The sequence below is a fragment of the Aquarana catesbeiana genome, linkage group LG06 (genome assembly GCF_042186555.1).
Source record: "Aquarana catesbeiana isolate 2022-GZ linkage group LG06, ASM4218655v1, whole genome shotgun sequence".
Classification (NCBI taxonomy): domain Eukaryota; kingdom Metazoa; phylum Chordata; class Amphibia; order Anura; family Ranidae; genus Aquarana; species Aquarana catesbeiana.
Window position 1 is genome coordinate 414449565 of NC_133329.1, and position 24753 is coordinate 414474317.

At 44.2% G+C, this 24753-nt stretch overlaps 1 protein-coding gene across 2 annotated transcripts in view; it reads right to left on the bottom strand.

Annotated features, from left to right (window-relative positions):
- LOC141147318 (E3 ubiquitin-protein ligase DTX3L-like) overlaps positions 1–24753 on the bottom strand; it is a 110059-nt gene that overhangs the window by 59464 nt on the left and 25842 nt on the right. The window contains exons 3-4 of one of the 2 annotated variants that reach the window (XM_073634535.1): positions 22428–22461; positions 15291–15344 (exon numbers count right to left, since the gene is read on the bottom strand). In XM_073634535.1, the coding sequence (XP_073490636.1) occupies positions 15291–15344; positions 22428–22461 (88 nt within the window). The remainder of the gene's footprint in view (positions 1–15290; positions 15345–22427; positions 22462–24753) is intronic. The other variant, XM_073634536.1, reaches the window with a different exon arrangement.

The following is a 24753-nucleotide window of genomic DNA, read 5'->3' on the forward strand; positions in this document are numbered from 1 at the left end:
AGCATAAGAAATATCAGGGTAACCATACAGAAATACACCTAAAGTTAGTTAGGAAAAAGGGACGAATTGAAAGATCTCATAGATCAGGAAACAACAAGAGTTTTTATTAGACTATCTAAAGAAAGGTACCAGTGGGGAAATAGGGCCAGTAGAAATCTAGCCCGGATGTTGCAAAAGAAAAAATCCTTAAATTTTATAGACAAAATTCTAACAAAAGGAGGGGAAATGGCTTATACCACTAAGAGAATAGCGGAAACATTTAAAAAGTACTATCAGGACCTGTACGCGGTAATACATGATAGGGGTCAGACAGGAGACAAAAAAAAAAAAAAAAATTTCCTAGAAAAAGCCGAACTACCCAAAATCCCAGAGAATACGGGAAAAGTTCTAGAGTCCCCGATAACAGAGGAGGAAATCAGTAGGGCTCTTGCAGACTCGGCCAAAGGAAAAAATACCTGGCCCAGACGGGTTTACAACGTTCTATTATAAAAAGTTTAAAGATATTCTTATTCCTAGGCTATGTCAATATATGAATGGCCTAGGGGTAGATTACGAAATGGGCGGGGAGAAGCATTGTCTGCAATCATCACAGTCATTCCGAAGGAGGGGAAGGATGAGACGAGGTGCTCCAGCTATAGGCCCATTTCGCTGCTGAACGCAGATACAAAACTGTACGCCAAAGTTCTAGCAGGGCGGATTAAAGGAGTGATGACCTTCCTGGTCCATCTGGACCAGGAGCTTTACCCCTGGAAGAGAGTAGAGATAATGGGGTAAGAACACTCCTTCTCCAGAGGATAAAAGAAAGGGGGCCCCCGGGTCTACTCCTGTCAATACATGCCGAAAAGGCCTTTGACAGGGTAGACTGAGGGCTCATGATACAGACGTTGGAAGTAATGGGAATTGGTCCAAGAATGATCCAGTGAATCAAAACCTTATATTATCATCCAACAGCAACCATAAGAATAAACGGTGTATTATCTTCTCCCATAGAGATGAAAAATGGGACAAGGCAGGGCTGTCCTCTATCCCCGCTCCTATTTGTCCTATCCCTGGAACCCCTATTGGCCACGGTGCGAAAGAACCCCGATATAAGCAGATTTAAGATTGGGGAAGAGGAGCATAAACTTGCAGCAAATGTGGATGACGTATTGTTTTACGTTACCAATCCGCGAATTTCCTTACCCAACTTATTGAACACCCTGAAACGATACGGTGAGATATCCAATTTCATATTAAATCTTGCAAAGTCAGAAATTCTTAACATAAACATATGTAAGACAGAAGAATTAATACTGAAAACGGAATTTAAATTTGCCTGAGGAGAGAATTGAATTATTTGGGGATTAAACTAGCAAATACCATGAACAGAATCTACAGAGTAAATTTTGTAGTATTACTGGATGAAATTAGAACCGAGTGCAAAAGAATAGTTGGGATCTGGGAAATTGGGATCTGCTTGCTGTCTCTGTTGCCGCGTACACACGGTCGGACTTTTCGTCTACAAAAGTCCGACAGCCTGTCCGACAGACTTCCGACGTACCTTCGGCGGACTTGCGGCAGACTTTGTTACGAACGGACTTGCCTACACACGACCACACAAAAGTCCGACGGATTCGTACGTGATGACGTACACCGGACTAAAATAAGGAAGTTCATAGCCAGTAGCCAATAGCTGCCCTAGCATGGGTTTTTGTCCGTCGGACTAGCACACAGACGAGCGGATTTCGGGGTCCGTCGTACTTACGACGTAAAGATTTGAAGCATGTTTCAAATCTAAAGTCCGTCGGATTTGAGGCTAAAAAAGTCCGTTGAAAGTCCGGAGAAGCCCACACACGATCGGATTACCAGCCAGCTTTAGTCCGTCAGCGTCCGTTGGACTTTTGTAGACGAAAAGTCCGACCGTGTGTACGCGGCATGTGTGTATGTGTTGGTATGTGGCCTTCTCTATCTATTGCCCTGTGTGCACAACCATGACATTATTTGTTGCTCTAGACCAGTGGTTCTCAACTCCAGTCCTCAGGACCCACCAACAGGTCAGATTTTAAGTATTACCTTGGGGAGTTGCAGACTAGAATATTGCAATCACTGAGCAGCAAATGATATCACCTGTGATGTATTTCAGCTATCTTGCAAACCTGGCCTCTTGGTGGGTCCTGAGGACTGGAGTTGAGAACCACTGCTCTAGACTGTCTTACCCAAGTTTTATGTGTTGATCTTATCTTGGCCTCTGGCCTTTTGCTTTCCTGACTTTAGAAGCAAAAAGTCCACTTTGATTGTTAGGCATTCTTATAGTCACTCATGATTAATTAACGAACTTCAACACCACTCTTATAACAGTATATATTTGAGCATCCTTAAGGGGTGAGCACATTGCTCGGGGTGCACATTGCAGGGGCTTCTATCTCTAAGTGATTCTTTCTACAAGTGATATGCACTTCAATCTCTGCACTTCAGCGATTGCACGAAGCAAACAAATACAGCAATCTGCACTGGAAAGCACCTAACAGACTGCAGGTGACCCGTCTCTCTATTAAGCTCTCCTTCCACTCTGTAACATGCACTCTCTACCACTGCTTCTGACACTCCTGTCCCCTCTCCTCAAACTCTCTTACCTTCACCCCCCCTCTCCACCCGCCTGCTTATACATATCACCCTGCCTTCTGTCTTCTCCCTACTACTGCTCCTACTGTGAAGGAATGTGATGTAGATAATAATAATAATAATAATAATCTGAAAATGTCTATTTTCTTATGTGCATACATATTTTTCTACCTTACTCATTATAGAAGTATACAGATTTGCTCTGTTCAAGGCACCGCCTTGAAAAAATCAGAAGTGTAAAAAGTAACGGAGCTGAGCGTGTCTCAGAGTGTTTACTTTTATATGCATGCATAGTCACACTTTCCAATTAGAGACAGCAGCAGATAACCTTGGGCTCGATTGGAGCTCTTAATCATTTCCATAACAGATGGTGCCGAAACCCGGGACCTCAGGCTACAGTCGAAGCCAGACCGCGATAAGGATTCGAGCGTTGATTGATAAGAGTGGGGTTTGCGCAGCCCTAACAGTACCGGTAAGTTGATTTATATTCTTACCACTGTACGACTTTCTTATCTTTCGGTTGACCGCTGGATTCTGTCGGTATCCTGAGACTGTCTTAGAGGCAGGTATCTCCTCGCCTGAGGTTGTTTTAACGAACCTGCCAATGGGTTTCTGCTGACTGTATTTTTTGTTCACTGTTCTTTGGGCTACGAAACTCAGCGGTCTAAAAGTGCTACATGTGTGAATGTGTGGTCTCGTCTCCAGATGAGCTGTCGGCCTCTGGAATTAGATTTTTTCCCTTGTAGCAGACGTTTATAGACGGGTTACTCTGGGTTTGTCGAACCTTTGAGGGTTATCTCAGCTGCTGGCTTTGCAGTCTGAAAGTGTTACAGATGTCTCACCCCAAGACGAGCTGTCGGCCTCTTGGTGTAGAGCTGTAATAGACGTCTATAAACGGGTTAATTTTTGCAGGGTGGTCTGCCCTTGTGGTTATCTTAGCCTGCTGAGGCTTTGCTGTTCAGAGAGTGGCAGGTGTAATGTCCTGTCCTGAGTGTGTTTGTGGTTTATTGTTTGCTATACACGAGAGGGGTTGGGACTGGTTAAGGTCGGAGGGGGGGCTACCCGGGGGATCTGTTGGGTCGCGGGCCGTTGCTCCTCACTACCCCTATCGTGTTTGTTCTTGTTCTGAGATTAACCGTACATTACAGGGTTATAGCAGACAGTAGCAGCTAGGAGCGCAGCCATATGTGCCCCCACCCAAGGAATTTGTTGATAAGGAACAGTGAGAAAGAATATTAACCCATTAGTTGTACGTATTCTCCTCTCAAGCCGTTAGCCAAGAAACAGAGAGAGAAAAGAAAGTGATATTGTAAAGAATGTGATATTGTAAAGAAGGAGAGAAGAAGATGTTGAAATAGTTAACAAAGTTGAAAGAAGTGGCGAAAGTTATGTTGCTAAAGAAACAGGGAGAAAAATCCTGTATGATAAAGAAAATTGGATAAAGGAAGTTAAGAAAGATGGCGATTGTATTATGTATGTGTATCACAGAGTTGATGATACAGCATGTGAAATTACCACGCTATGTTGGAACTTGAAACAAAAGGAGGGGAGGGACAGCACTGCCCTCCGTCTAACAACCACTCCTTTCTCACCACCCAAGCACAACCCACTGTGACAACTCAGCCCGGCGGCCATCTTAGTGCACCCATGCCTTCACTTTCTACCCAGCCCTGTGCACTTCCTGCCGGCAGCCATCTTGGTACACCCAGTAAGCTTAAACAGCCTGTACCCAGCCCTCCCTGTTTTAAACCAGGATGGTTCATACCACACACCTGTCTTCCCCAATACGGGAGCATCACATTCCCAGGCCGGATATGTTAATGATGAAGAAGCATCTGAGTGGGAAGCCCAACAGCAGGCAGCAAGGCCACCCACTGATTTAACCCCCAATCCGGCTCCAGACTCTCAATTCTGAGAGGATCTCAAACACATGCTGGCAACCGTAAAGAACAGTGCCTCTTGCCAGCCCCCGCCCCAACAACAGTTTCGGTTACTAGAAGGGGCACCAGCGATGTATGTCGCTTTTACTCCATCACAAGCAGAGGCCTTAGTGACAAGTCTGCCTGACCCAGAGAAGCAGCCAATTCCCTTCTACCACAGGATAGTGCAGATACAAAAAACTTACTCAGCTGCCTGGAGAGACTTGATCAAGTGCCACTTCCTACACCTCAGGCGTGGAGTTCTGTGCACAACTCCATGACTGGGCAAAGGAGAAGTTGATGGGTCAGACCACCACAATCCAAGATATTACCCAAGATAAAGGGGAGTCTGTGAAGAAGTATCATGCTAGACTCGTACAGGCCTTTGATGATCTGAGTTTCTTCCACTATGAAAAGAGACACACACGTTTCCTGCGTGGGAATGGATAGGGTGCCCCGCTCTAGTCCACTTACTGAGCCACTCCAAGTGGGGACATTTCCTGATTTGCTTGCCAGATTTCTGGTGTCCTCTACATGTCCCTTGAATCTACTAGGAGCTGATGTGTTGTCCAGACTACAGGCCTCAATCAGGACACGCCTGAAGGGGGGATGAAGTTACATACTCCCCTATGTTTAGAAGACTCATCTGCTTTGTGTTTTTTTGCCTCTCCTGATGACACTTAATGAAGCAAAAACTTCAAGTTCAATACTACAGGAAGTACTTGACAGAATCCCTGCGTGCCTATGGTCCACAGGACCGGAAGACAACGGTCACTTAAAGGTGCCACCAGTTTCAGTCAAGCTAAAAGAGGGCGCATCATTGCCCCGGAAACCACAATAACCCCAAGAAGAGAACCCCTAAAGGAGAACCAGGTACCTGCGGTGGATGCCTTTGACTGCAAAGTACCTCACAGAGGTGGACCTTACAAACGCTTTCTTCAGTGTCCACCCTCACCCCGTCCTGATGGTACCTTTTTGCATTCATCCACGGAAAGAAACGGCAACATACCTAAACAGTTGTGCCGCAAGGGGCACAGAACTTTCCAAGCCAGTTTGCAAAAGCTATGGCTATCATCCTTGACACATGACAAGAGGAACACCCGGAAGTGATTCTCTTCCAACAAGTTGATGACCTTCTCCTTTGTGCAGCTGACTTACCCCCTGTTGAAGTCACCTCAGAAAGCCTGTTGTGCTATCTTGCCAACCAGGGCTGCAGAGCCTCAAAGCCCAAATTGCAGTGGTGCTCAACACCTGTCATTTTCCTTGGACTAATTTCCTAGTGCAGAGCATGGATTCCAGAAGCCTTCCTACTGATGCTCTGCAATCAGACCCTTCCAGATGTCTCCTGAAGAAATATCTAAGTTTGAGGCCCTCAAGTGCGCCACCCCCAGTGCTAGGGCTCCCAGCCTACGACAAAACGCTCAAGCTCTTTGTATCAAAACGTCTGGGACATGCTGCAGGTGTACTCACCCAATCACACGGCATCAGCCTACGCCCCATAGGATATTATTCCTGTCGGCTGGATGCGGTAGCAAGAGGAGGCCTATTGTGTCTTTGCTACACAAGCCTTGCTTGACAAAACTTTGAACTTGGTCCTCGGACACTGCCTCGTTCTGCTTGCTCCCCATGACGTTGTTGCCATATTCAACCAAGATCCAGCCGAAACACTTTTCCACTACCAGACACTTGAGACTCCTGTGTTCCCTCCTACTGGACAGCATTACTCTATTAAGTTGTCAAACACTGAACCCTACCACCCTTCTTCCACTTCTCGAGGGGGGAAAGGAGGAGGAGGAGTAGAGTCTTGACTTGTCACCCCATGACTACACATGACACGCGGTCACCACTGAAAACACTGTTCTACAAGCTGAAGCCTTACCACCGGTGATGTCTGCACAGGAGGCAGAGCTGTAAGCACTTGCTACAGCATGTAAATGGGCAGAGGGAAAAAGAGCCAACATTCATATGGACTCAAGATATGCTTTCAGCATTGCCCATGATTATGGTGTTATCTAGGACAGAGGATTCCTGACGCTGCAGGAACACCTGTGAAAAATTGATGCCTTGCTTCTCCCAACCCAAGTGACTATTCTGAGTAAAAGCACACGACAAACTGAACTCAAAGGAAGCTCGAGGCAATCATCTAGCCAATTCAGCTGCCAAACAGACAGCTGGTAGTCCACGGGAAGTGGACAGCAGGGTGGTAGAAGAAGACCACCCTGTGCTTACCTTACAGACTTTCCCAGTGGACAGAGTTTATCTAAAAGAACTACAGGAAACAACAAGTCCGGATAAGAAGGAAAGCTGGAAACGGAGAGGAGCAACTCTCAGAAATGGACTATTTGAGTGCAACAAGAAGCCTTGTCTACCCAGGAGTATGTACCCAGCCGTGGTGCAATGGGCACATGGAGCTGCCCACTTGACAAAGACTTTTATGAACTCTCTTATTAACAAGTTTTGCACCAAGAGTTACTCCACTGACCGACAACTTCTGCAGATCATGCATTATCTGCACCAAATGTAACACAGGATACACAGAAGAAGCACCTGGCAAAAGCCCTATACCCCATTCCAGAGGATGCAAATTGATCATTCTCAAGTGCCAAGAAGTGGCAGATTCGAAAACGCCCTAATGGAAGTGGTCATGACTGCCAGGACCACAGCTAAGAAACTACTGAGTGAGATAGTATGTAGATTTGGGGTCCCAGAGGTGATATTGAGAGATCAGGGACCAGCCTTAACAGCAACCCTTACAAAAGAGATTTGGGCTGCACTGGGGGTTCAGTTGGCACTACACATCCCATACCACCCTCAAAGTAGCGGGAAGGTAGAAAGGATGAATGGGACACTAAAAACAGAATGTTAAAGATGGCCCAAGAGACTAACATGAGTTGGCCAGACAGTTTGCCCATTGCCCTGTTCAGTGTCAGACACACCCCCGGGGGAAACATGCCCTATCCCCTTATGAAATTTTGTTTGGTTCAGCTCCCAGACTTGGTTGTTACTTTCCACAACAGTTACAGTTGCAGTCTGATGTGTTGACTAATTATGTAACCACATTATCACGAGAATTAACCTGAATGCATGTCCAGGTGTTTTCTTCCATTCCAGATCCTGAATTAGATACAGGAACACACCAACTACTGTCTGGAGATCCTTGAGCCAAGATATGATGGTCCATGCCAAGTTTTGCTGACCACAGCCACCTCAGTCAAGTTGGCCAGGAAGAACATCCGAATGCACGCTTATCACTGCAGGAGAGCGTGTTTTCGGATGCTGCATATCCTTTTTCTGTTTGATCTAGAGGGAATCTGGACCAGTGAATGTGCCCTTGCAAAGGTCATTATGCCCCCCCATATCCTAACCAAAGATACCCCTGATACATACACTGACCCAGCACACAGTCAGAGGAGGAAGCGAGCAGCTCTCTCCGGAAGCTTTGACCCTCATGTGTACATAGATGTCATAGGGGATATCAAAAGACTAAAAACTTTTTGGGACTTTAAAGGCACAACTGTAGTGAGCTACACAACGTATATAAAAAAGTTGAATTTTATTTATAATATACGTTGTGTAGCTCACTACAGTTGTGCCTTTAAAGTCCCAAAAAGTTTTTAGTCTTTTGATATCTCCAACTGCTTATCAGGGACGTTGGCACAAACGACTTCTAAGTAATTACAGAGTCACCCTGTATATTAGGTACTTCAATACTAGGATCCTCCCTTTAGATGTCATAGGGGTTACAAGGGGGGTCCCTGATGAATTTAAAGCCAGGGGCCAGGTAAAAGCTGGTTTTGAGTCTTTGATCCCCATAACAACTGTCAACAAGAATGTAGATTGGATTAACTACATGTCATGGTTATGCAATAGAGTTTGTCGATCAGCATACCTATCTCCATGTGTTCATCTCTAGAGACCAGCTGACCCTCACCTGACTGCTTTTGTAACCTCTCCTCTAAGCATGGCCCCACCCCAGGCCCTATCAGGGAACCCTATATTAACCTGTGCACTGCAAGCCAGCAGTGCTGATCAACCATTGTGTGTTAGCCTCTGTGTGTACTTGCTGTGTTTCCTACATCTGATTCCTGTTACCGACCTTGGCTTGTCCCTTACTTTCCTTGTTGTTCCAGCCTGCTGCCTCCTTCCTCTTCTCCTGTAGTCTACCGTGAGCGTGAGCTGTGAGACCCTGGGGGCCGCGACCTGGAGCCAGACTGCAGCGCAGTCCATCCTTACCATTAAAGGCTCTGGTGAACACCTGCTGGCTCTTAGACTCCGCGCCCTGGGGAATCTATGCTCTAGCTCCCAGTGGGATCTGTGTCAGTGATCCAGTAGACCTGCTTCCTGAACCTCCCAGGGTACAATCCGCAGCAGTCAGCCATATGGTCCACTACCTTGCGGTGCACTCCTGATCCCAACGGTGTGCATCTGTCACCCAGCCTCTAGGTGACCTGACACTACACATATTATAACCAACAGAGATTTGTAAATTATTCTAAAGATGCCCTCCAGGGAATTGCTGACCAGTTAGCCCCCACTTCCTACATGACATTCTAGGACCGGATGGCCTTAGACATGGTGCTAGCTGGGAAAGGAGGTGTTTTGTAAAATCATAGGAAAAAACGGGAACCTGTTGTACATACATTCCTGATAATACTGGCCCAAATGGTAAGGTTACTTTAGCTATAAAGAAATTAGAAGATCTGTCATTGGAGTTGAAGAAGAACTCAGGTATCACAGACCCATGGGACCAATACTTTAGCTGGATGAGTGGGTGGCAGAAGGTGCTCGCCCAGATACGGGTAACGGTATTAATAATCCTGGTTCTTTTAGCCCTGATTGTATGCTGTATTCTACCTTTCGTAAAAAGTTAATGAGCAAGGCTGTAGACAATAGCACACCTACATTTCTCCACCAAGAAGAAGAGGACCCCCTTATGATGGAAGATGACAAACCCTTCACTCCCCTACAGTCACTCCTTGTCCAAAACCTCACAATCCTATAGGGTTTTAGGGATAGATAGCACCTGACTGCACCTCTCCAGCTGTATCGAGGAGGGAAGTGAACAGTTGCTGCCCAATTCTATATACAGCCTAAAAGAGTTGCTGAGGAGAAGGGCCAGGCCAAAGTGGGACCTTTAGTATTAGGGACAGAAAAGAGAAAATAGTCATTTTAGGGGGGATTGTGAAGGAATGTGATGTAGATAATAATAATCTGAAAATGTCTAGTTTCTTATGTGTATACATATTTTTCTCCTTACTCATTATATAAGTATACAGATTAGCTCTGTTCCTATATTTTTCTCAAAATGGCGGGTACCCCCTACATCCCACACATCAGAAGAACGCGGAACTGAAGATAAAACCAAGGACAGCCAAACCTCGTTATGAAGATTCTCCATCTTCTTTTCTATCTTAACCAATGAGATGTACCTATTAGACTAACATAGCAATGACGTATTTGTGTGTATAAAACATTAGCACCGCCTTGAATAAATTAGAAGTGTAAGAAGTAACGGAGCTGAGCGTGTCTCAGAGTGTTTACTTTTATATGCATGCATAGCCACACTTTCCAATTAGAGACAGCCGCAGATAACCTTGAGCTCGATTGGAGCTCTTAATCATTTCCATAACAGTACAACACTACGACGAGCCGAGAAAATTAAGTTCAACCCTTCCAAGCATGCGTCAAATTGTTTCCGAGCATGCGTAGGAATTTTGCGAGTCGGAATTTGTACAGACGATCGCATTTTCGGATAGGAACTTTTTCCAACTGAAAAATGGAGAACCTGCACTCAATCTTTTGCTCCGCCAGCAAAAGTCCGATGGAGCGTACACACGGTCTTTTGCTGGCCAAATTTCCGATCGTGTGTACGCGGCATAAGGTAAGCTGGGTTCCAAAAGCCCCCCACCCAAAGTGACTCCAGTCACAGTGAGCAACCTTTTCAGCCCCAAACACCAGTATAAGGACATGGGTACATAAAGAGGGGGGTTTGGGACTTTAGATGAAGCACCCGAAGGTACCTCCATCCCGATAATTTGGTTCAAAGTTCAAGGAAGTTGGGACTTTAAATGAAACAACTGGGTAGTGGAGGTATATGCATATTATAATTTATTTGAGTAGCATAAATACATAATTCATCTTGTATATAGCAAAGCTTGCATAGGACCTGAACATGAAGCATAAGAAGATGTATAAAAATACATACAGACAACATATGAATAAGGTAGTGAGCATATATATAGTAATGGCAAAAAGCCCAATACTGGTACATGCGTCCACATGGTATAAATGTATTCATCAATGAGTATATAGGTAAAAACAAAGGATAAAAATGGTAAACTAAGTAAGTATCAGTCCATATAAGGTATAGTTGTGGCATCAGATGTAGCTCGACGCGTTTCGTAGGTTTGCCCACTCGTCAGGAGCAGATGCAATAGACATATCTATGGAATATAAATAAGTAAAGATGGAACGAGTCATACTCTAAATAGAATTCATTTGTATTATTTTAGATATATAAAGCTAGTAGTCCGTCCGCACTCACCCATTCAGACAGCAAATGCAATGCGGGGCAGTCAGCATAGGTGTGGCCGAGGACATAGCTCCCCCACGGGAGCTGAGGCGGCATATTTCATAGATCTCCAAATAATCCTTTCACACTTATAAAAACATTGATCACTCCTAGACTTAGCCCCCCCTTTTTCCTTTAACCTTTAGCAGCACTGTACTTTCACCTCCTTCCCCTCTGACACTTACTGGGTTCATTATCTATATACCATCATTACTTTTAATCATATTTTAACTACATGTTTATACTATACAAACATTTTGATATTTGTTCCCAGATGGTCCATTGGAATATATACTGTGGTTTGTTATATGGATACCTCAGTCCCACCTTACACGTCCCCACACTGTGTGACACTGTTTCTATGAAATATGCCGCCTCAGCTCCCGTGGGGGAGCTATGTCCTCGGCCACACCTATGCTGACTGCCCCGCATTGCATTTGCTGTCTGAATGGGTGAGTGCGGACGGACTACTAGCTTTATATATCTAAAATAATACAAATGAATTCTATTTAGAGTATGACTCATTCCATCTTTACTTATTTATATTCCATAGATATGTCTATTGCATCTGCTCCTGACGAGTGGGCAAACCCACGAAACGCGTCGAGCTACATCTGATGCCACAACTATACCTTATATGGACTGATACTTACTTAGTTTACCATTTTTATCCTTTGTTTTTACCTATATACTCATTGATGAATACATTTATACCATGTGGACGCATGTACCAGTATTGGGCTTTTTGCCATTACTATATATATGCTCACTACCTTATTCATATGTTGTCTGTATGTATTTTTATACATCTTCTTATGCTTCATGTTCAGGTCCTATGCAAGCTTTGCTATATACAAGATGAATTATGTATTTATGCTACTCAATAAATTATAATATGCATATACCTCCACTACCCAGTTGTTTCATTTAAAGTCCCAACTTCCTTGAACTTTGAACCAGTATAAGGACATGGTACCAACCAGTGGTGAGTTTACTGCTGCTATATACAGGTGCTGTATAGTGCTTCAGAGGTAAATAAATGACCAAACCTAGCTACGTCTCGGCTCGGACTACACACAAGGCAATAATAACTATCAGGCAGTCCAAGCCCCCCCACTGGACGGCCTCAGTTTTCACCTTTAGCTCGACACATGACCTGTCTGCTGCCCAGGCTGCAGAGCAATGACTCTGAGCTCCAGGTGATCCTAAAAGGCCTGCAAGGAAAAAGATGCACCATTGGGACAGGAACAGTGGATCAGAGGTCCTGAAAGGTGCAGGACAGGAGCCTAGAGGATGTGTAAATCCCGAATCAGACGTTTCCACTGTCCCTGCGAGACACTCTGTTACACTCCTCTGTATATCCAGTACAGTGTGTGAGCCATGTGACCATAGAAAGTGTGAAAGGACTACATGACACCTCCCCCTCCTCATCTCCATAACATGACGGTAAGGGGTGGTCGGGTTCTATAGTACTAATAGATTTTTAATTCTTGGGGGAGGGGTACAACACTGCTCCTCGATAGATACAGTACTGCGAGTATCAGGACCCGGGTCTGAACCCACGACCTCTGCTGAGTCTGGCAGTATTTCTTCTTGCTGAACCACCTGGACTGCTGGACAATTCCTTGAATGATTTTGCCATGAACCCCGTTTTTCTTTAACCTAAAATTCTTTGCTGCTCCCATGCACTTTCTGATTTAAGCCATGTCTCTGCACTTCCTGTTTGCCAGATTATTGTGCTCCCTCCAGCCAATATCTCCCTCTTGTCTCTCCTGCTGCCGTCCCTCGTATCATCACGGCCATTCATTACTGACCTTTGCTTGTTCCTCGGCTATGCTTCTGCTGGATCCCAACCTGCAACCACTCCTTGATCTTTGGCTTGTTTTTTGACTATGCTTCTGCTTAATCACTACCTGCTATAGCCGCTACTGGACCCCGACTTGCTCACCTCCTGGTGGGCGATCCTGAGGAACACAGCCTGGTACTAACACACAGCAGAACCCATCTCCACCATCAGTGAATACCGGTTAGTGCTTAGTCCCCGCACCTCAGGTGAGCCCGCGTCATCCCCCCAGGGTGACCTGCTTGTGCACCTATCCTGCTGGTCATTGGGAGTCTCTCTACTGCTACAGCTACTGGTCTCCAAGCCTGACTCCTGAACCGGACATTGTCACCTTAGGACAGGAAGTTGGTTACTGGCAGGATCACCAGGTGAAAATAAAGGTGGGAAAAAAGAAAACTAAGGACTGGTAAACTGCAATATGTGACATTTCTATTCTTGGGTTTGGATTCGCTTTAATAGATTAACCAAAATGTACGTTTTCTAATAGATCAAAGGAAACTAGACCCGGAGGGTCGATATCTTTTTATTACAGGAACTATACACGGGGTAAAATATACATTGGCCAATGTCTACTGTCCTAATAAGAACCCTAAAAAATATTTGATAGATATAATTAAAATACTAATGGAATTCAAGCAAGGAAAATTAATACTAGCTGGAGACTTCAACTTCAGCATGGATAATAAAATGGACAGTACCTCAAGAGTAAGGGACAAAGAGGTAAATCAACTAAAGAAATTAAAAAGAACATTATATGAACAGCAACTAATAGACCCTTGGAGAATTCAGCACCCCAGCACAAAGGACTACACATTCTACTCAACAGTACACAAAATTTACTCCAGATTGGATTACATCATGGTCGAACATAGAAACTTGGAAGAAATAGAAGAAACAAAAATAGGCATAATAACCGCCTCAGATCACAGCCCAGTAACCTTGAGAATGAAAATAAAAGGAGAAGTCCTTGAAAGGGGTCCATGGAGAATCAACGAAACTTTATTAGAAGACAGTGAGACCGAAAAAAGCATCATAGAAGAAATTAAAAGATATTTTGAAGAAAACGATACACCAGAGGTATCGAAAGCAACAATATGGGAGGCGCATAAATCTGTTATTAGGGGCAAGTTAATAGCCATAGGGGCAAGAAAAAAAACAGGAAAGGAAAACAAACATGCAACAAATAATTAAAGAAATTTATGAATTGGAACGAAAACACAAAAATCAAGTAAACAACAAAATCTTCGGCCTACTATCTCAAAAGAGAGAGCAATTAAAAGACTGGATGGAACAAGAAGAAAGGAAGGACTACAACAGAGTAGTACAAGAAAAATATAAATGGGGTAATAAACCAGGAAAATACCTAGCAAATCTGGTAAAAAAAAAGAAGTCTTTGAATTACATTGAGAAGATCAAAAATGAAAAAGGAGAAGTGGTAAATAAAACTACAGATATAGCGATAACATTTCAAAAATACTTCAGCTCCCTTTATGCAATAAAAGGACAGGAAAGTTGGAAAGAAGCGAATACAAGAACAAAGAAGATACAAGAATATTTTAAAAAAGCAAACTTACCAAAACTAAAAATAGACCAACTAGAAGAATTGGAAAAAAATATTACGCATGAAGAGGTAAAACTGGCATTAAAGGAAACTCCCGTAGGAAAAAGCCCAGGACCAGACGGGTTTACGGTCAAATACTATAAAAAATTTGAAGAACAGCTGACTCCAAAACTATTAGAATATATGAATTCCTTAGGGGAAGATGAAGAAATAAGAAGTGAATCGTTATTAGCTCATATTACAATACTACCAAAAGAAGGGAAAGACAAAGTTAATTGCTCAAGCTACAGGCCAATAGCCCTATTGAACGCCGATACGAAGCTGTACTCCAAGATCCTGGCCACTAGGATAAAAAAACTAATCCCACTGTGGATCAACCCGGACCAAACTGGTTTTGTCCCGGGGAGAGAGGGGCGGGACAACAGCCTAAAATCATTATTGATGTTGCACAAGAAGGTGCAGAATGAGACCCCAGTTCTATTCCTGTCATTGGATGCAGAAAAAGCATTTGACAGGGTAGACTGGGGTTTCATGATGGATACATTGCGGTACTTGGGTATCGGGACAAAAATGATGAAGTGGATAACAAATTTGTATAATGGCCCGACAGGAGTCGTAAAAGTAAACGGTAGACTCTCTCCAAAAATTAAGATGCAGAATGGAACACGGCAAGGCTGTCCACTGTCTCCACTATTATATGTATTGGCTTTAGAACCACTATTAGCAACACTCCGCAATAACAAAGAGGTAGAAGGAGCGAAACTAGGAGGAAAAGAGCATAAGATCGCTGCTTACGCGGACGACATCTTGATGTACGTATCCAACCCAAGAGTGTCACTCCCAAACATACTGAAAGAAATTAAAAAATACGGAGAACTGTCAAACTTCAAAATTAATCCAATAAAAACGGAAATATTAAACATAGGTCTAGAGAAAAAGGAAGTTCAGTTTTTACAAAAAGAATTCCCATTCACTTGGGTAAAAGAACTAAATTACCTTGGAATTAAAATAACTCCTAGAGTCGAAAAAATTTATCAGGCAAACTTTATTCCACTGATCAATGAGGTCAAAGAAGAAATGAAAAAGTTAAGAATACAGCCACTTTCATGGATTGGAAGAATAAATATGTTTAAGATGACGATATTACCTAAAATAAACTACAGATTACAGATGTTACCAGTAAAAATCCCGCAGAGCTTTTTTAAAATAATTAAAACAATCCTGCTAAAATACATATGGCTTAATAAAAAACCAAGAATTAAATACACGCTGATCACAAGGAAAAAGGAGCATGGAGGTCTTGCCGCTCCAGATATAAGTAGGCACTATAAAGCCATAGTCTTAATACGAATGTTAGAGTGGACAAATGAGAAAAATGAAAAAAAATGGGTGGAAATGGAAAACACAATAAGTGGAGCCACACTACATATTTGGATTCCACGGAAATATAGAATATTGGACATCGACACGCACAAAATAACAAAAAATGTATTTAAAATTTGGGACACCATCCACTTAAAGAATGAATGGAAATATAATTCACCACTATTAGCACTCACAGGATCGAATTTCTTCACCCCTGGGAGGGAAATATTTGAAATCCAAGGAATACGTAACCCACAATTGAAAGATATCACTAGAAATGGCAAAATAAGAGCACGAGTAGAAATAGAGGAAAGGAATGGATGGAAGATGAATGAAATTATACTCAACTAAGGCACCTAGTAAGCACAATACCACACCCACTGAGAGATGAAACAAAATTAACTGCACTGGAAAAGCTATGTAGCAATGAAACACCATTAAAAAAACGGAACATCAAAAATTTATAGTATACTGACAGATTTGGAAGCACAAGAAAGACCAGAATATATAAATCAATGGGAAAAAGAAATGAATTTAAAAATAGATAACCAAAAAGTGGAAAAAATGATAGAAATGGGATATAATAAGGCTTGGGACATGAAGACCATAGAAATGAATTATAAACTAGTATCAAGATGGTATATGACCCCAGTAAGAATACACAGATTCCATCAAGATAGAACCTCCTTGTGTTGGAGAAAATGTGGCCAAATAGCAACGATCACACACATATGGTGGGAATGCCCAATAATAATGGAGTACTGGAAGGAAGTGTTAAATAACATAAAAGAAATAACTGGAGAAGAAATAGAACAAAATATTTGGACTTGCCTCTTCCATATCTACAATAAACCTAAGAAACAATATAGAAAATCAATAATACCTGTCACGGAACGCCCCACACTCCGCTTGAGTGCTTCCGTCATATACCGCTTCCTAAGTTCTGGAACACGAGTCCAATGGATCTGGCTATAGGAACCCCAAGAACTAGACAACACCAGTCTTGGAGTACATCAGAACTACCTTTATTTTGAGATCTCACAGACCTTTATACAGCAGGGATGACTCAAAGCTAACCTAATTAACATGACCTAATTTACTACAAAATGTACCCAGACCAGATGACAGTCTTGTGGGCACCGAGCTTCACACATTAATACAATTAACAATACAAACAACAATCTCCCCCCTCCTCAGCCTAGACCATTCGTCTATTAGCCAGGGCTGGTGGCTAATGTGATCAGCTCTCTCAATTAACATAAACACATGTTGATAACACCAGCATCTCCTCACAGGATGTGTCCCAGCAGAATGAATCAGTCTTATCAGCAGGGGGCTGCTGGAGGAATCCCCCCTCCCTCTTCAGGGACACAAATATACAGTAAGGAGTCCCCATACAATATATACATGACTGAGTCCGATTAATACAGTTCAGACTGGATTTCTCATTCACCTCACAAAAAGAGTATTGTTCCATTGAAAATCCAGGGCCCATAATCAAAAGGCAACAGGCTTGCATACAGTCCTCTCCAACAGCCTCTGTTCTGGCTCTGTCTGTGACATTTCTCCCCTTTCGGCAGGAGACTAACATAGGAGGAGACCCCAGACGGGTTGACTCCGAAGTTAGTAAACAGCTCCAGTCCTCTACTGCCTGTACCCACACAGTACCCCAAACAAATTATCCCAAACAGTGCATTACTCACCCAGCCAACCTCTGCCTCTCTCAGAGAACATATCTGCCGCTGGGGAGAGGCCCGGACTGGCCCTTCTCCCTGGAATCCTTTCTGCCGCTGGAGAGAAGACAGGGTGACTGGGCTCACTCTGTCATGCTGTTGGGGATCTGGGCCCACTGCCCAGCATCCCTGGGGTATACAGGTGAAGACTGAAGTCCCATCCACCTTCACAGGAAATCCATCCTCTGTTAGTTGAGGGCAGAGTCCAGCAGTCCTCGGCCCTGTTGCCAGCCCTACTGCTGGAAACCCCACACCATCTGCTCCGGCTAACTGTTGGAGAGGGAGGCCGACTGCCCCGCCTCCCTGGAACTCTGCAGTTGTTGCCGGTGCTGGGCAGAGGTTGGTAGCACTCTGCCCTGTTGCCAGCACTTCTGCTGGGGACTCCGCATCCTCTGCTCCGGCTAACTGTTGGGGCAGGCAGCTGGCTTCCTCCACTCCCAAACTGTGTAGCTGCCATTGGGGAGGTGAGCCGGCTGCTTCCTTTTCCATTCCCTCATCTGGCTGCTGGGACGACATGTCGATGGTACTGTCTCCCAGGTACACGGATCTTTGCTGGGGAGGAAAGCCCACTTCCTCCACCCTGGCCAACTGTTGGGGAGGGACAACACACACCTCCTCTCCCTTCTCCCCCTGTATCTGCTGCTGGGAAGTGATTGCCATCTTCTCACTCTGAGCCTCCACAATTGCTGCAGGTGTGGGGCAGAGGTCTTGGACCCTCTGTCCGGTTGCCAGCACTTCTGCTGGGGGTTTGCTAGGTGGTTCCTCTACAGAAATGTCTATTAAATCCCCAGTCTCTGGAAGTGGTAAAAGTGTGGGACAGAGGTCTTGGACCCTCTGTTCAGTTACCAGATCTTCAGCTGGAGAAGTTTGTTTTAACTCCATAGATGCTGCTGGCAGAAAATCACATGTCCCTGTCAGTGTTGTGGGAGAAAGGCCGACTACCTCTTCTCTCAGGAAGGCCGAAGCCACTGTTGGTGCTGGGCAGAACACAGTGAACTTTGACCCTGATAGCAGCTCTTCTGCTGGAGGCTCATCAGGTTGTTCTTCCTCAGCAGAAAAGTCTATCAAATCCCATGTCTCTGCAACTGATGTCGGGGAATAGGGGTTCACCATCTCCTGTCCATGGAACCCAGAAGATGTTATCATTTCTGGACAGAGGTTAGCAGAGCTCTGCCCTGTTGTCAGCACTTCAGGTTTGGGGACGGCAATCTCCGGATTTTCCACTGCCGATTCTCTGGCATGCTGCTGAACTTGTTCTAGCAGTTTCCTGTATGCCCTTTCCAGATGCTGTTCCTTCCTTAGCAAATGGTCCAGATCAGGTTTGAGCTCTGAGACCCCTGCAAGACCGAGCATAGACTCTCTATAGTCTCTCATGTCCTCAAGGTCAGGTTCCTCTTCATCGCCAAACATAAAAAGATCTGTAAGGTTCTCCCACAGCAATCCAGGGCCGCCAAAGTCATATCCCTCCGGAGAGCATTCTGTTGTCTCCCCTAAATATCCCTCCTCTGCGTGCCATTGCAGAGCCCGATATCGATTGTCCAGCTCTATCTCCTGCTGGACCAACCTGTCCAACTCAGTCACCCATTGCTCCTGGGGCTGCTCTCCCAGGAATGCCATCCGCAATGCCCATTGGTCACTGGCCTGTTGCTCTTGGGTTGGAAAGCACTTGCCCTGTTTTATACCAGCGAGACGGAGGGCTGCAATCCAGAGCTCCACCCGAATCAGCTGCCTGAGCTCCAGGTATTCATCCTCAGACACAGTCCTGGTGTACGTTGAAAGGATGATCCGCAGCAGCCCCGGGAATTCTGATGCCAGGTCCATATCTCCGCTGGGGTGACTGAAGTCTGCTATGCTGATCTTGGATCCAGTTGGAGGTTTGGATGTCCCAGACTTCAGACTTCAGGAAGCTTTCCCGCTGCTTGCCACCAATGTCACGGAACGCCCCACACTCCGCTTGAGTGCTTCCGTCATATACCGCTTCCTAAGTTCTGGAACACGAGTCCAATGGATCTGGCTATAGGAACCCCAAGAACTAGACAACACCAGTCTTGGAGTACATCAGAACTACCTTTATTTTGAGATCTCACAGACCTTTATACAGCAGGGATGACTCAAAGCTAACCTAATTAACATGACCTAATTTACTACAAAATGTACCCAGACCAGATGACAGTCTTGTGGGCACCGAGCTTCACACATTAATACAATTAACAATACAAACAACAATCTCCCCCCTCCTCAGCCTAGACCATTCGTCTATTAGCCAGGGCTGGTGGCTAATGTGATCAGCTCTCTCAATTAACATAAACACATGTTGATAACACCAGCATCTCCTCACAGGATGTGTCCCAGCAGAATGAATCAGTCTTATCAGCAGGGGGCTGCTGGAGGAATCCCCCCTCCCTCTTCAGGGACACAAATATACAGTAAGGAGTCCCCATACAATATATACATGACTGAGTCCGATTAATACAGTTCAGACTGGATTTCTCATTCACCTCACAAAGAGTATTGTTCCATTGAAAATCCAGGGCCCATAATCAAAAGGCAACAGGCTTGCATACAGTCCTCTCCAACAGCCTCTGTTCTGGCTCTGTCTGTGACAATACCTAACCTCCTGAATGCGGCCAAGGCCTTAATTCCCAAGAATTGGCTAAAAAGTGGAAAACCAGACATTAGAAACTGGCTAAAGGAAATAGATTATCACTACAAAATGGAAAGAGGAGAGAAAGGGGATAATAGTAGATGGGAAAGTTGGAAAAACTACAAAGTCTCGGATATTTATTTAGATAGGATAAAAGAAAGAATAGGTGCAGAGCCAAGTGGATAAATAAACAACATAAAGGAACGGACCAGACACAGGGGAGGGGAAGGGGGAGGGGGGGGGGGGGCGGGGGGAAATAAGAGGGACTGAGAGAGACTAAGATAATAATAGGGTTTATAATTATAGAAGGCGTTTTGTCGTCGGTTTTTAAAATTATTTAAGAATATCCTAGAAGGGAAAAATAATAAAGATGTGACGGAAACAATCCACAATGATGTGAAAAAGGAGAAGAGATAAAGTTTGACACATAAAGTTGAAATAATGTCTCTCGGAAAACTTAAAAAAAAAAAAAAAAATTAATAGATTAACCACTTGCTGACCAGCCGCTACAGTTTTACTGCGGCAGAATGGCACGGCTGAGCGAAACAACGTTATGTTGCTTCGCCCTGTGGCCACTAAAGGCGCGTGCCCGCTGCACGCCCCCGGAGCGAGTGCCCGGTGGTCACGATCACCCCTGGGCTCCCGTGATCGCTGCTGACACATGGAGAACGGGGATCTGTATGTGTAAACACACAGTTTCCAGTTCTCTGAGGGGAGAAGAGACTGAAGAATATATAATCGGCCTAAACTGAGGAAAAAAATATTGTTTGTTTTATATATTTTCGGGGGATATTAATTATAGCAAAGAAGTAAAAAAATGATGCGTTTTTTTTCAAAATTGTCCCCCTTTTTTTGTTTATAGCGCAAAAAAAAAAAAAAAAAAACACACAGAGGTGATCAAATACCAACAAAAAAAAGCTCCATTTGTGGAAAAAAAAGGACGTCAACTTTGTTTGGGTACAACGCACAACTGCGCAATTGTCAGTTAAACCAATGCAGTTGCGTATCACAAAAAGTGCTCTGGTCAGGAAGGGGTAAAATCTTTCAGGGCTGAAGCGGTTAAGATGTTAGAAAGCAATACGGTTACGGATATTATCTTCCTAAAACACAGGGGGTATTAGCTTTTGAAAGATTTTAGGACTTGACGGTGATCAGGAATGAAGATGGTTCCGGAGGACCTGCCACATGACCTTCTGGTAGGAAGTCCTGACCATCTTCACCACCAAACATCAGTGATGAGTAAGGTGGGAATTAGTCAGAGAGAAGCACCAAAGGGCCAATGGTAACTGAGAGCTGCGGAGATCCGGTTGGGACAACTATAAGCCTTCAGATAAATCAAAATACAGTAAAACCTTGGTTTGAGAGTAACTTGGTTTGAGAGCGTTTTGCAAGGCAAGCATGAATTTTGCCTTGATATACAAGCGATGTCTTGATATAAGAGTATCGTCATGTCACAGCTGAGTATAAAAAAAAGAAGAGAGGAGCCTCTAAGTGTAGCCATATGGTTACATTTAATGAAGGTACAACATTTAGCAACTTATTGCTACACTTAGAGGCTCGTCTCTTCTCTTTTATACACTGTAAAAAAAATGCTTTGATATACAAGTGCTTTGGATTACAAGCATGTTTCTGGAACGAATTATGCTCGCAATCCAAGGCTTTACTGTAAATACAATTCAATTCTTTAGATCTACAGAGCCAGGCTGAGAAGAAAGCTTTTGCAAAAAAAAAAAATTATAGTACTTTAATTCTGGAGTTTTTCCAAAAGAGCTGTTATGCCGCGTACACACGAGCAGACTTTTCGACCGGACTGGTCCGACGGACTGAATCCGGTGGACAATCCGATCGTGTGTGGGCTCCATGGGACCTGCAGCAGACTTTTTTGGTCTAAAATCTGACGGACTTTAGATTTGGAACACATGTGTGGTGGGTTTCATGGTGTGATTAGGCTTTTCATTGACAGAGAAAGTGTAAGGTCAGGGTTGAGGATGAGGAGGAATAGGCTTTGTTCAGTCTATTAGATGATCACCTTCCAGCAGGACATTAGACATAAAGACACAACCAGAGCTGCACTCCTCAACCTGAATGTCCAGCTAAAAGCAGCGCTACATCTTTCCTTTGTAACATTCGACCATTCTAAATATAAGATCGTTATATGATATGAGGAGTTATAGGAATGATTTATATTACCTGTATCACCCGAGTATCCAGATGCTTTATCCTCCTACAAAACACAGAGATGACCAATCATTAGAATATCAGCAGGATTTGTGTATCTTTATTTATCAATCCAAACAAAGCCGGGAATTTTATACCTTAGTGCATTCCCTGCATTAAATGATAACTTCATCTTTTTTGGCAGAATTTCATTTTTCATAATCAATAGAAGCATTTTCCAATGTTTTTTGGCTCCGCCCCCCCCCCCAAATGTGCTCGTCTCTCACTTACCTCATTCACAGAAGCTGTTAAATCTCATATGTGCTGGAAACATTATTTTTTTTGCTTCCATCGCTTCCTGTAGATCATGTGACATCCATGAACCTTTGAAAGTCAGCATGCACTGCCTATCTGCATCACAGAGGAGGGTGTGATGGGGGCGTGTCCACCACTCAGGGCCACACCTCCCTCATTACTATACCACCTTCCACCAACTTCCTATAAAATCTGATTGTACAATCTCCTTTAGATCTCCCATCAGCAATGTAGTGCAAGAGCCTGCCTGATTGGATACAAATTGAATAGATTGGTCAGGTGGGTCCTCCTATTCCAAAGTTCTGGTAAACCTAAAAGGAAATTATATACAGATTGCACAATCAGATTGCGTAGTGTATGGCCATCTTTATACAAGTACATAGAAGGAAGAAGATGGAGACACTCAATTGTCAGGCCCCATTCATATCTCTAAGTAGCAAAGACTCACATCCCCCCATGCAATTTTTTAAGCATTCTGGAGTGTTTGCACTCACCACGCATAGGGCAGCCCTACACGCAACAATCGCCCCGGAGAAGCTCCAGGACTTTTTTTTTTTTTTTTTTTTTTTTTTTTTTTAGAGTGGAGTGTGCTGTGTTTTTTACCGTACTTTTTGGTGCGTTTGCAACGCATTTCTGAAACACAAGGCAAAGCGCGCATGTTCTGTGTGGTTTGCCATGCGTTTTGAAACGCACAGATGTGAATGGAGCCTCATTGTTCTTGTGTAAATGCAGCAAATTCACTTTCAGGCCCCATTTACACCTAGTGTAGAGGGAGCGCACTATTTTTGGCTCATTTTTCCCGTGACACAAATAGGGCAATCGGTTGATTACAATGGGCTGCTCTACACGTGGCAAAGTAGCTCATGGGACATTTTGGCGTGATGCTGGTTTCACTGTTTTATTTTGCGATTTGTTGCATTTGTCACTTTTTTTTTTTACGTGGCAGATTGTGTGTTTGGTATGTCGTTAACAATTAATGGCACCAAAAGCGCAACTAGGTAATTTTAGGTGTATAAAAGGTGGCCATACTCTGTGCGATCTTCTTAGATTTACCAAAACTATATAATGGGAGGACACACCAGCTATCCAATCACTCTGTATCCAATCTGGTAGGCCCTTGCACTACATAGTTGATGGCAGAAAGGAAGATTGTACAGTGTATGGTGAGCTTTACAGAACCCAACACACACTTCTTCTAATTCAGCTATCCACATGGGCGGTTATCTGATCGCTCAGCTCCTGCACACTCTGCCAAACGAATGATGTATGCAAGATGTATTTAGTGATCACTTACTGACTGCATTGGAACATCGTGCACCTGATGGGGAGGGTGGGAGCGACCTCCTGGAGGGTCAGCTGGTGAACTCATTCCTGTCTCCTAAAAGTTGACAGCAGCAGGAGCCAATCATCTTAGCCAATCAGGAGGGAGGGCCCCCTGGACAGCCTGGGGTCTTGTGCACATCACTGGATCGAGATCGGGGTTAGGTAAGTATTAGGGGGGCTGCTGCACACAGAAGGTTTTTTTTATCCTCATGCATAGAATGCACCTTCTGCCTTTACAATCCCTTTAACCGCTTCCCGACCGGTGCATGACAATGTACGTCAGCAGAATGGCACGGACAGGCAAATGGGCGTACAGGTACATCCCTTTAAATTTGCTGCCGTGCCATCGCGTGCGCGCCGGCCGGGATCTCCGCGAGTCGGGTCCCGCGGACTCGATGTCCGCGGGGATACCCGCGATCGTCTCACAGGGAGATGCTAATGTAAACAACCATCTCCCTGTTCTGCCTAGTGACAGTGTCACTGATTTCTGCTCCCTGTGATCGGAGCAGAGATCAGTGATGTGTCACACACAGCCCATCCCCCCTACAGTTAGAAACACGCCCCTAGGACACACTTAACCCCTACACTGCCACCTAGTGGTTAACCCCTTCACTTCCAGTGTCATTTACACAGTAATCAATGCATTTTTATAGCCCTGATTGCTGTATTAATGCCAATGGTCCCAAAAATGTGTCAAAAGTGTCCGATGTGTGCGCCATAA